We start from the raw sequence: 12,132 nt of genomic DNA, 5'->3' as shown, positions 1-12,132 counted from the left end.
AGAGCTACATCTCCTCACCTCTTTGCTTGGTCTATGTGACAACAAATAATTTTTTTTTCATAGATTAACTGACCTGAGAATGTTGGAAATTTTTGAGGTTTTGTTGTTACAATACTTTTTTTTTTTTTTCATTGAAACAACCAAGTTTCCTTAGGAGAAGATTTTTCTTTGCCCCTGAAACGCTATAATTGCATATAGGGGTTCAGGAGATGCCGACAGTGCAAATCACTGGCGACAAAAATGCAAACAGCTGACGTTTGTCCCCTCTTGGTAGTACTTAGGGACAGCAGGTATGGGCAAGGAGGAGACAGCCCATGTAGAGAGTCCCCAGGCCAGACTTCCAGACTGAACAACAGGTCAGGAGCTATCGGTAGAAGCCATGTGGGTAATTAATGATCTAGGAGTAAAATCATGTCAGGACAACACACACCAAACAACACCTAGTCTGGTGCCAAGGAAAGTCTCCTCTCAGAAAGCCCAGCTCCAGTTCCTGGGATGCCAGCCTTCTCACACTCTCCTGTCCTTGGTATTGCTGAGCCTGGTGGGGCCTCGAGTCTTATTCTTTTTCTTATTAGTATTTTGCTGTGAGGAAGGAAGAGACAGCTCCAACTCCCTCTTGTTGGCATCCCAGTCTTCATCCCGCTGATCAAGCTGCAGCCCCTCCTGCTTGGTGGCCTGGCGGTGGTCCCAGCACTGGGGCTCAGCCCTAGGAGAGGGGAACCAGCTCCAACCCCCAACGCCCGTGGACTGGACAGCCTGCCCGGCCTGCAGAGGGGCGTCTCCTCTGCCCTCTGCATGCGGCCTGGGCACCTCCGCCGTCCAGTCGAGGAGAAAGGCGGCCAAGTTCAAGCATTTCCAAGTGTACACTTAGGGAGGTCTCAGACACTAAAGAAACTACTCCGAGGTGGAGAAAAACAGGGTGCCCGGGTGAGATGTCCATAGAATCAAAGACAAGCACTTAGTTTGAAGTGCTTGTCAGTTTTAATGACAGTGGCGGCACCACTAAGCCCCCTACTCATTTTTAAAGTGCTCACATCAACAGAGCAACCTGCATATTATGGGAAGGCTGTTTTCCTTCATTTATTTTTTAATTGCATTTTTTCCTGATTGTAAAAGCTATGTCTGTTCATTGTAGAAAAATTTATAGTACAGAAACAGGTAGGGAAGAAAATAAAAATTATAATCACGTACGTACTGTATGTATAGATGGATTTATGTAAAGAATAGTTAGATGATATATATAGGTAGATGATAGCTACAGAATCTTAGAACAGGTGATAGATGGAGAAATAGATGAGTCGATCATCATACACACACGGACGATGGGAAGCATACAAAAACACTGTTTTGTATATGAGGCCAAAGGTGAGTATGTGACTTGCTTAAGGACACTGGTGAAAGCCCATTCATGGAGATAAGATTTGAGCCAGTATGAGGACAAATGAAATTTGAGAGGATAAATGGTCATACAGGCAGGGCAAACAGTATTGTAAGTGCAAAGCATGAGAAAAAGCACAATTCATTCAGAGGACAGCAAACCTGCTTGTCGCTCAGCCTTTGTGCCCCCAACAAGCTGCAAGTGACCCTCTCCATATTCAGACCACAAAGCCTCCCTCCTCTGACCTGCTCTTTTGACCTTGTCACTTTCTATCTTGTATTAGTGTTATTTATGTAAACCAGTTCTCTCCTCCTCTCCTGCCCATTCTTGCAGACCCTGCCCAGGAATCTTGCTTTTTCTTCCAAGTCACTCTACCCTGACCTGTGCTAACACCCCTAGGGCTCACTCTGCTTTCGGCAGTCTCAATGCCGACTGCAAAACCAAATATTTGGCAACGACGCGGATGCAATTTGAGGGCATTATCCTAAGTGAAATAAGTCAGACAGAGAAAGGCAAATATCATATGATCTCACTCTACATAGAATCTGAAAACAAAAAAACTGAGCTCATAGATACAGAGAACAGACTCGTGGTTGCTGTGGGTGGGCGCAAGATGGGTGAAGGTACAAAAGGTACAAACTTCTAGTTATAAAATAAATGTCATGAGGATGTAATGTACAGCATGGTGACTATTGCTAATAATACTGTATTGCATATTTGAAAGTTGCTAGGAGAGTAGATCTTAAAAGTTATCACAAGGAAAGCAATTTGTAACGACGTATGGTGGCAGATGTTAACTAGACTTACTGTGGTATTTCACAATATATACCAAAATTGAATCATTATGCTATATACCTAAAACTGATAGTATGTTGTATGTCAATTACATCTCAATAAAAAATACATCAAGTCCCACTTACATGAAAGCTAGCACAGATTAAGAGCACAGGTTTTCTCGTCAGAGAGATGTGGGTTTATACCTGACAATAAATACCGCTTGCTAACCATGGCATCCCAGATGAGAAACAAACATCCGAGGTTCAGTTTCCTCATTTGCCAATTAAGGATATATTCACTTACCTTACTGAGTTCTTGTGAAGCACAAAAGAATCACAGGCATAAAGTACACAGCCCAGTGTATAGCAAATGTTCACTGACAGGTGCTTTAGCATAGCTCCCATCACTTTGTACTGGAAAATTCTCCCAACTGATTTCTCTGCAGCCAGGCTTGCTTCGCACCAACCCATTCACCATACGGGAGTCAAAACAAATTTTTAAAAATCAAAGTTGACTGTAATACTTTCCTAACATTCTTCAATGGTGTTCTGTGGCTGAAGGTCTTGACAAGCCCCTTGGCTGAGTTTTTGCCGCGATCCTCCTCCAGTTCTATAACTGAGCCTTGTTTGGCGTGCCCTAGCCATGAACAGGACAAAGTTCCCGTTCTGCCCTCAAGAGGGCAGAAGGCTAACATTAATTGAGAGTCACTACTTGCTAGGCAGTGCACATTCGCTATCTTACTGAATTCTCACCAAGAGATTCCAAGGCAGCATTACTGCTCTCATCATACAGATGAATAGACTAAGGCCTGGAGATGTTAAATAACTTGCCTAAGGTGCTACAACTAATAAGTGGAGGTGCCAGGATTATAATGGCCCCCATTCATTCATCTGACTCCCAAGAAATGTTCTTTCTACTACCCCACACCGACTACCAACTGGGAACCTCATGAACAGTGGTCTCGAAGGGATGGATCTACATAGGCATTGCCTACTCACCCTTGATCGCAGCCCAGTGAAGTGGGGTTCGGTCATTCCAGTCCACTTCCTTGTAGTCTGGGCCACAGAAACCTTTCTTCAAAATCTTTTTCACTGAACTGTAGTCCCCAGCAGCTACAGATTGGTGGAGTTTTGTCATGTCGGACAGTTTGGTCAATTCCATGACCAAAAAAACAACTGTGGGAAAAGCATGCCACTTAGGAAATTCTCTGCAATACTTTATTCCTAGGGAGTGATTCCATAGGGTTCCTGATTATTTACTTTCTTTCTTATCTCATACCTTTGCATCCAGGGTTGCTTCATGTGTATGCCCTGCTGAGTGTGTATTTGGATCTTAGCTACTGTGGTTAGTGCTTGCCAATCCCCTATCCAAAAACTATCAATGGTTCCTTTCTGCCTATAGGATTATACGCTAAGCTCATGGGCTGACATTGGCTAATTGGCCTCAAACCTCTTCCCAGTACTACTTCCCACTCCTACTCAAAAGTGCTAGCAGTGTGACTCTCAGTAATTCTGTGCCTTACCTTTCTCATCTAAAGAATGGGTATAATGGGCTTCCCTGGTGGTGCAGTGGTTGAGAGTCCGCCTGCCGATGCAGGGGACACGGGTTCGTGCCCTGGTCCGGGATGATCCCACATGCCACGGAGCGTCTGGGCCCGTGAGCCATGGCCGCTGAGCCTGCGCGTCTGAAGCCTGTGCTCCGCAAAGGGAGAGGCCACAACAGTGAGAGGCCCGCGTACGGCAAAAAAAAAAGAATGGGTATAATTAGCCAGGGTCTTTTGAGAATATAAGGACAATCCATGTGAGCAGTTTATACTGGATACAGAGCAGGTGCCCCATGGAAATTAAATACTATTGCTACACCAATTCAGGAGATGGACAAGATGAAAACATACAAATAAAATGGCTAAAAATTGTTTACAACATTAAGACACAAACCAACAGTTCTCAAACTACAGTTTATAGACATTTAGAATTCCTTGGACCCTTTTGAGGGATCCATGAGGTCAAAGCTATTTTCATTATAATATTAAAATGTGGGGGCTTCCCTGGTGGCACAGTGGTTGAGAGTCCGCCTGCTGATGCAGGGGACACGGGTTCGTGCCCCGATCAGGGAGGATCCCACGTGCTGCAGAGCGGCTGGGCCCGTGAGCCATGGCCGCTGAGCCTGCGCATCTGGAGCCTGTGCTCTGCAACGGGAGGGGCCACAACAGTGAGAGGCCCGCGTACAGCAAAAAAAAAAAAAAAAAAAAAAAAAATGTGATTGGTCCTGTTCCCTGTGCTGATAATTGGTCTGATGGTTCAAAAACAAAGATGTAGAAAACCACTGGTGCCTTAGCATAAACCGAGGCAATGACACCAAACACCTAGCAGTCAAGGTATTCTTCACCACCACACAGACAGAGTTTTTGTTTTAAGGCTAATTTTAGTAAAGAAATTAAAGCAGTAAGAATTATTTATATTAAATTCTGACCCCTGATTACATGACTTCGTAAAAGTGTGGGTTTTTTTTCCTGTGGTATGCGAAGAGAGGCCACAACAGTGAGATGCCCATGTACCAAAAAAAAAAAAAAAAAAAAAAAAATATATATATATATATATATATACCCAGCATAGGAGCACCTCAATCCATAAGGCAAATGCTAACAGCTATATAAAAGGAACTTGACAGTAACACAATGAGAGTGGGGAACTTTAACACCTCACTTACACCAATGGACAGATCATGCAAACAGAAAATTAATAAGGAAACACAGCTTTAAATGACACAATAGACCAGATAGATTTAATTGATATTTATAGGACATTCTATCCAAAAACAGCAGATCACACTTTCTTTTCAAGTGCGGATGGAGCATTCTCCAGGATAGATCACATCTTGGGTCACAAATCAAGCCTCAGTAAATTTAAGAAAAATGAAATCATATCAAGCATGTTTTCTGACCACAATGCTATGAGATTAGAAATGAATTACAAGGAAAGAAACGTAAAAAACACAAACACGTGGAGGCTAAACAATACATTCCTAAATAACCAAGAGATCACTGAAGAAATCAAAGAGGAAATCAAAAAATACCTAGAGACAAATGACAATGAAAACACGACGATCCAAAACCTATGGGATGCAGCAAAAGCAGTTCTAAGAAGGAGTTTATAGCTATACAAACCTACCTCAAGAAACAAGAAAAATATCAAATAAACAATCTAACCTTACACCTAAAGGAACTAGAGAAAGAAGAACAAACAAAACCCAAAGTTAGCAGCAGGAAAGAAATCATAAAGATTAGAGCAGAAATAAGTGAAATAGAAACAAAGAGAACAATAGCAAAGATCAATAAAACTAAAAGCTGGTTCTTTGAGAAGATAAACAAAATTGATAAACCATTAGCCAGACTCATCAAGAAAAAGAGGGAGAGGACTCAAATCAATAAAATTAGAAATGAAAAAGAAGTTACAACAGACACCGCAGAAATACAAAGCATCCTAAGAGACTACTACAAGCAACTCTATGCCAATAAAATGGACAACCTGGAAGAAATGGACAAATTCTTAGAAAGCTAAAACCTTCCAAAACTGAACCAGGAAGAAATAGAAAATATGAACAGACCAATCACAAGTAATGAAATTGAAACTGTGATTAAAAATCTTCCAACAAACAAAAGTCCAGGACCAGAGGGCTTCACAGGTGAATTCTATCAAACATTTAGAGAAGAGCTAACACCCATCCTTCTCAAACTCTTCCAAAAAATTGCAGAGGAAGGAACACTCCCAAACTCATTCTATGAGGCCACCATCACCCTGATACCAAAACCAGACAAAGATACTGTAAAAAAATAAAGTTACAGACCAGTATCAGTGATGAATATAGATGCAAAAATCCTCAACAAAATACTAGCAAACAGAATCCAAGAACACATTAAAAGGATCATACACCATGATCAAGTAGGATTTAACCCAAGGATGCAAAGATTCCTCAATAAACGCAAATCAATCAATGTGATACACCATATTAACAAATTGAAGAAGAAAAACCATATGATCATCTCAGTAGATGCAGAAAAATCTTTTGACAAAATTCAACACCAATTTATGATAGAAACTCTCCAGAAAGTGGGCATAGAGGGAACCTACCTCAGCCTAATAAAGGCCATATAGGACAAACCCACAGCAAACATCATTCTCAATGGTGAAAAACTGAAAGCATTTCCTCTAAGATCAGGAACAAGACAAGGATGTCCACTCTCACCACTATTATTCAACACAGTTTTGGAAGTCCTAGCCACGGCAATCAGAGAAGAAAAAGAAACAAAAGGAATACAAATTGGAAAAGAACAGGTAAAACTGTCACTGTTTGCAGATGACATGAGACTATACATAGAGAATCCTAAAGATGCCACCAGAAAACTACTAGAGCTAATCAATGAATCTGGTAAAGTTTCAGGATACAAAATTAATGCACAGAAATCTCTTACATTCCTATGCACTAATAATGAAAAATCTGAAAGAGTAATTATGGAAACACTCCCATTTACCATTGCAACAAAAAGAATAAAATACCTAGGAATAAACCTACCTAAGGAGACAAAAGACCTGTATGCTGAAAACTATGAGACACTGATGAAAGAAATTAAAGATGATACCAACAGAAGGAGAGATATACCATGTTCTTGGATTGGGAGAATCAATATTGTGAAAATGACTATACTACCCAAAGCAATCTACAGATTCAATGCAATCCCTATCAAATTACCAATGGCATTTTTTACAGAAGTAGAACAAAAAGTCTTAAAATTTGTATGGAGACACAAAAGACCCCAAATAGCCAAAGCAGTCTTAAGGGGAAAAAGCAGAACTGGAGGAATCAGACTCCCTGACTTCAGACTATACCACAAAGCTACAGTAATCAAGACAATATGGTATGGCACAAAAACAGAAATATAGATCAATTGAACAAGATGGAAAGCCTAGAGATAAACCCATGCACATATGGTCAACTAATCTATGACAAAGGAGGCAAGGATATATAATGGAGAAAAGACAGTCTCTTCAATAAGTGGTGCTGGGAAAACTGGATAGCTACATGCAAAAGAATGAAATTAGAACACTCCCTAACACCATACACAAAAATAAACTCATAATGGATTAGAGACCTAAATGTAAGATCGGAAATTATAAAGCTCTTAGAGGAAAACAGGAAGAACACTCTTTGACATAAATCACAGCAAGATCTCTTTTGACCCACCTCCTAGAGTAATGGAAATAAAAACAAAAATAAAAACATGGGACCTAATGAAACTTAAAAGCTTTTGCACAGGAAAGGAAACCATTAACAAGATGAAAAGACAACCCTCAGAATGGGAGAAAATATTTGCAAACGAATCAATGGACAAAGGCTTAACCTCCAAAATATATAAACAGCTCATGCAGCTCAATATTAAAAAAACAAACAACCGAATTAAGAAATGGGCAGACCTAAATAGACATTTCTCCAAAGAGGACCTACAGATGGCCAAGAGGCACATGAAAAGCTGCTCAACATCACTAATTTTCAGAGAGATGCAAATCAAAACTACAGTGAGGTATCACCTCACACCAGTTAGAATGGGCATCATCAGAAAATCTACAAACAACAAATGCTGGAGAGGGTGTGGAGAAAAAGGAACCCTCTTGCACTGTTGGTGGGAATGTAAATTGATACAGCCACTATGGAAAACAGTATGGAGGTTCCTCAAAAATCTAAAAATAGAATTACCATGTGGTCCAGCAATCCCACTACTGGGCATATACCCAGAGAAAACCATAATTCAAAAAGACACATGCACCCCAATGTTCATTGCAGCACTATTTACAATAGCCAGGTCATGGAAGCAACCTAAATGCCTATCGACAGATGAATGGATAAAGAAGATGTGGTACATATATACAATGGAATATTACTCAGCCATAAAAAGGAATGAAATTGGGTCATTTGTTGAGATGTGGAAGGATCTAGAGACTGTCATACAGAGTGAAGTAAGTCAGAAAGAGAAAAACAAATATCATATATTAAGGTATATATGTGGAACCTAGAAAAATGGTACAGATGAACAAGTTTGCAGGGCAGAAATTGAGACACAGATGTAGAGAACAAATGTATGGACACCAAGGGGGGAGAGCAGCAGGGGGTGGGGGTGGGGGTGGGGTGTGATGAATCGGGAGATTGGGATTGACATGACATGTATACACTGATGTGCATAAAATTGATGATTAATAAGAACCTGCTGTATATAATAAAATAAAGTTCAAAAATTCAAAAAAAATAGAATATTACAAAAGTGACCAATAATTTAGTTTATATGTATGTACTTGTTTATATGGGGAAAAGCTTAAAAGAATATACTTTGTAGTTAGATTAGTTGAATGAGCACTTATAACTCACACAAACAAAAGAAACATTTTGTAATTGTCAAGGGTAGAGGTTTTAAGGACCTTGATTAGCTGTGGTAACAGTAGGAACGGGAAGGAAGATATGGATGACACTGTGAGTGTAGAATCAAATAACTTGGCAACCAAATAAAGGAGCCAGGTAACTGTGAATCACAGTGCCACCGGGTGCCTTGGACTTAGCACAAAGCCTCCTACATCTTGATTGGGGTTAGTAGCGGTGTTATCAATGACTCAGGCAAAGAAAAATGTCCTGGAGACTGGTTTGGCAAGTCAGATCTTAGAGTCCAATTACTGAATGAATACAAACAAGCCGCTTGTGACATCCACAGTTCCAAGAGTCCATAAGTAAACCAAGTCTACAGAAGGCATTAAGACCTGCCAAGGAGGAATGAAGTCTAAGCCTGGCATTGGATGATGACTTTTGGAATTGGCTAAAATACTGAATAAAAGATTCTTCATCCCTTCTCCACTTTTGAAACTTAGAGGCATGGCCATCTGGGACCTGGCGTCCTCTGGAAGTGCTTCACCTCTGAGGTCTTGTGTTTCAGATTCCATTCTCGATCATGACCTTCTACCCCACTTCCATCACGCTGCCTCAGGGTAGTTTCCTCCAACCCACTCAAATCACCAATATTTTTCAGTTCTTCCTGGTTATTCATGTTACGTATATGTATAGTCATATAGATATGAAGTCTCTTTCCCATAGCTGTGTGAGTATATATATACGTGTGTAGTATAGTAATATGGACATGAAATCTCTTTCCCATAGGTGTGTGTGTATATATACATATGTGTGTATTGATGTGTAGATATATAGGTACATATCTATATATCAGGTACTCGTTCTGCTTGCCAAATACTGTTCTAGGCAATTTACATGCATTATCTCTTTTAATACTCACTGAGCCCTCGTGATATAGATGATATTATTATTTCTATTTCACAGCTTAGGAAACTGAGGGGTTTAAAGTCTGTGTAAATTGCCCAGGGCCTTAGAGCTAGTAAAGGTAGAACTGGATTCGAGCCCAGGTCTGTCTGACTCAGGCCTCTTAATTACCACATTTACCTCTGGAAAAGTATCTGGAAGACATGTACTAAGTTGTTAAATAATTACCTAATGAGGTTGGGGTTATGGCGGAACCCTCGTATTCTATATTTTTCTCCTTTATTTTGTTTGGATTTCCATCTAAAAATTCTTTTTCCGTTAACAACAATTCCCTCATTTTTCACTGCCTCTGGCCAGTCTTGCTCGCCCAGTTTCCAAGCCCAGATAGCCCCCCTCTGTTGTTTAGTTCCTGGACTGGCAAACATCACCAGGGAAAGCACATCACCAGACAGACTGAATCCATGACTAAGGAGTGGATTCCAGCCACCATGGGGCTCAGAAAGATTCAAACATCCTCAGGCAGTTATCATTGCCATTCCCCAGATTTTCACTCTCCTCGTGCTTTCTTTCACTCAAACTATAGCCATATGTCTTTTCTTTTCCATAAAATGTCTTAAAAGTAGTCGACACATATTGTCTTTGTACCCTTTATTCCTTACTGACTCCCTGCCTTAACCCCTCTGTTATACTCAAACTGGTCTTAGGTGTCACCGATGCCTTCCTGATTGGGAAATCCCACAGCCCTTGCTTTAGTCAATTCTATTTAATCAACAGTGTCGATCATATCTTTTAAACTCCTTTCTCTCTTGACTTCTGTAAAGCTCCTCTCTCCCATTTTCTATCCTCACTTTGACCAACCCCACAATTTCATTCACGACCTCCTCTTCCTCTTACCTTCCATGAATGCTACTGTTCTTTAGAATTTTTTCTACCACTACCCTGTCTAAAAACTCTCGATACCAATTCCATGCACTCTCAGTATTTTTATCTCTAAATAAATGACTTCTGCCCAGGTCTCTGTATTGAGCCTCAGACCTGTATAACTAACCACTCAGTGTGCTGGCTCACTAGAGGGGAGAAAAATCACATTTTGGAGTATTTGCTGAATTCAAGCCACTCACATGAAGTCACTGCAGAGAGAGCTGGAAAATGTGCACAGTGGCTCTCTCGAGCAAGGATAAGTTGACTTCACGCACCACTTGGTACCCAAGGGCAAAGGGTCTCAAACTATTTTTTTGACATACTGCAGAAAAGAGGTTTTATGTCAGTTACATATATATGCTATGGAAATCAAATTCTATGAAACAGCACTAAACTTTGCCACGTGTAATGCACTTTAAAAGTTGTCATGTTCCATTTCATTAAAAAATATTTGTACCCACTCACCAAGCAGATTTCATAAGCCATCAGTGGTTCAAGACCCACAATTTATAAACACCATCCTTTGGTCTTTCAAACTCAGTATGCACAGAATTGTGTTTATGATCCCACTTCTACAACCTGTTCCTTTTCCCTAATTTCCTGTGTCAATCAATGGCTCCATCATCTACCTGGTTTCCCCAGCTAGAAATCTCACGGCCATTTTGGACTCATCCCTCTGCTTTATCCCTCATGGCCATTTCTGCCTTGTTCATATCTCTCAGGTAGATCTTCCAATCTCAGTCCCCACTGTCACTATCCTGTTTTATATCACCTTTCACATAATAGTCTCCTAATTCATCCCCTGCTTTTGGTTTCTCCAATCTCAACTTATCTTTTTTCAGTTCAAAGCCATTTTCTAAAAATAAGTAATGCTACTGCTCTGCTTAAAAACTCTGATGGCTCCTCATTGCCCCCAAATATTTCTTATTCATTCAGAAAACATCTATTGGGCAACTACTGTGAGCCAGGCTCTGTATTGGACACAGGGGAATAAAAATGCCATGGTTCCTATCCTCAAGGAGCTTACAGTCCGAACTCCATTGCATTACTGAGAAGACTCTTTTAGTAGTTCCAGCTCACCTTTTCACCTTACCTTCTGCTCCAGCCTGTCTATATACCTGATGCCTTTGTCACAGTAGAGAACTAGACATCACCAAGGTGTATCCTCCACTTCTAGGCTCCGGTGCCTTGGCTCATGCAGTCCCACATTCTGTGGGATGCCTTCCTCTTCCTCTAGATGAACTCCTACTCATTCTTGAAAGGCTCTGTCTTGGTGAAGCCTTCCTTTTCACAAGTTCCTATTCAAAAATTTTAAATATTGAATCAATGTAATCATGCCCATATCCCAAATAGTTAAATAGTACTGAGGTGCTAAAAGAGAGAAGCCAGAGTCTCCCACCTCAACTCACCCCAACGCCAGCCCAATTCCCCAAAGGTGATCACCCTTAATGATTTTCCTTTTTAGATATCTGGTGATCTCCATGTTTGCAAAACAGTATGCTATATTATTATTTCTTGGTGTATCACCCTAAACACTGTCTATCTAATTTCTACTAGGAGAGTGAGCATTTAGCTCACATCCCTCCTGGTCCTATCTTTTCTCTTCTCTAACCCTCCTAATAGAGTTACATCTCTCTACTCAGGCCCTCCACTACATCTCTGCTCTGCAAAGTCACTGTGCATCCAGACCTTTACTTTTTGTTCTACTAACTATGGACATTATCTCTTTTGACTCTCGACATTTT

The 12,132-nt window shown here is 40.6% G+C and overlaps 1 protein-coding gene across 1 annotated transcript; it reads right to left on the bottom strand.

The window, feature by feature from the left end:
* Positions 1-507: 507 nt before the first annotated feature.
* ANKRD66 (ankyrin repeat domain 66) lies at positions 508-3,316 on the bottom strand. Its single transcript, XM_065885968.1, has 2 exons — positions 3,154-3,316; positions 508-866 (listed from the first exon to the last, which is right to left on the bottom strand). Exons 1-2 carry the CDS (start codon positions 3,314-3,316, stop codon positions 508-510), a joined length of 522 nt encoding a protein of 173 aa, XP_065742040.1.
* Between the last annotated feature and the right edge of the window lie 8,816 nt (positions 3,317-12,132).

Source organism: Phocoena phocoena, chromosome 10 (assembly GCF_963924675.1).
Source record: "Phocoena phocoena chromosome 10, mPhoPho1.1, whole genome shotgun sequence".
In the NCBI taxonomy this organism is placed as follows: domain Eukaryota; kingdom Metazoa; phylum Chordata; class Mammalia; order Artiodactyla; family Phocoenidae; genus Phocoena; species Phocoena phocoena.
Note: the sequence above shows the minus strand (reverse complement) of the source record. Positions and strands in the feature narration are given on the sequence as shown.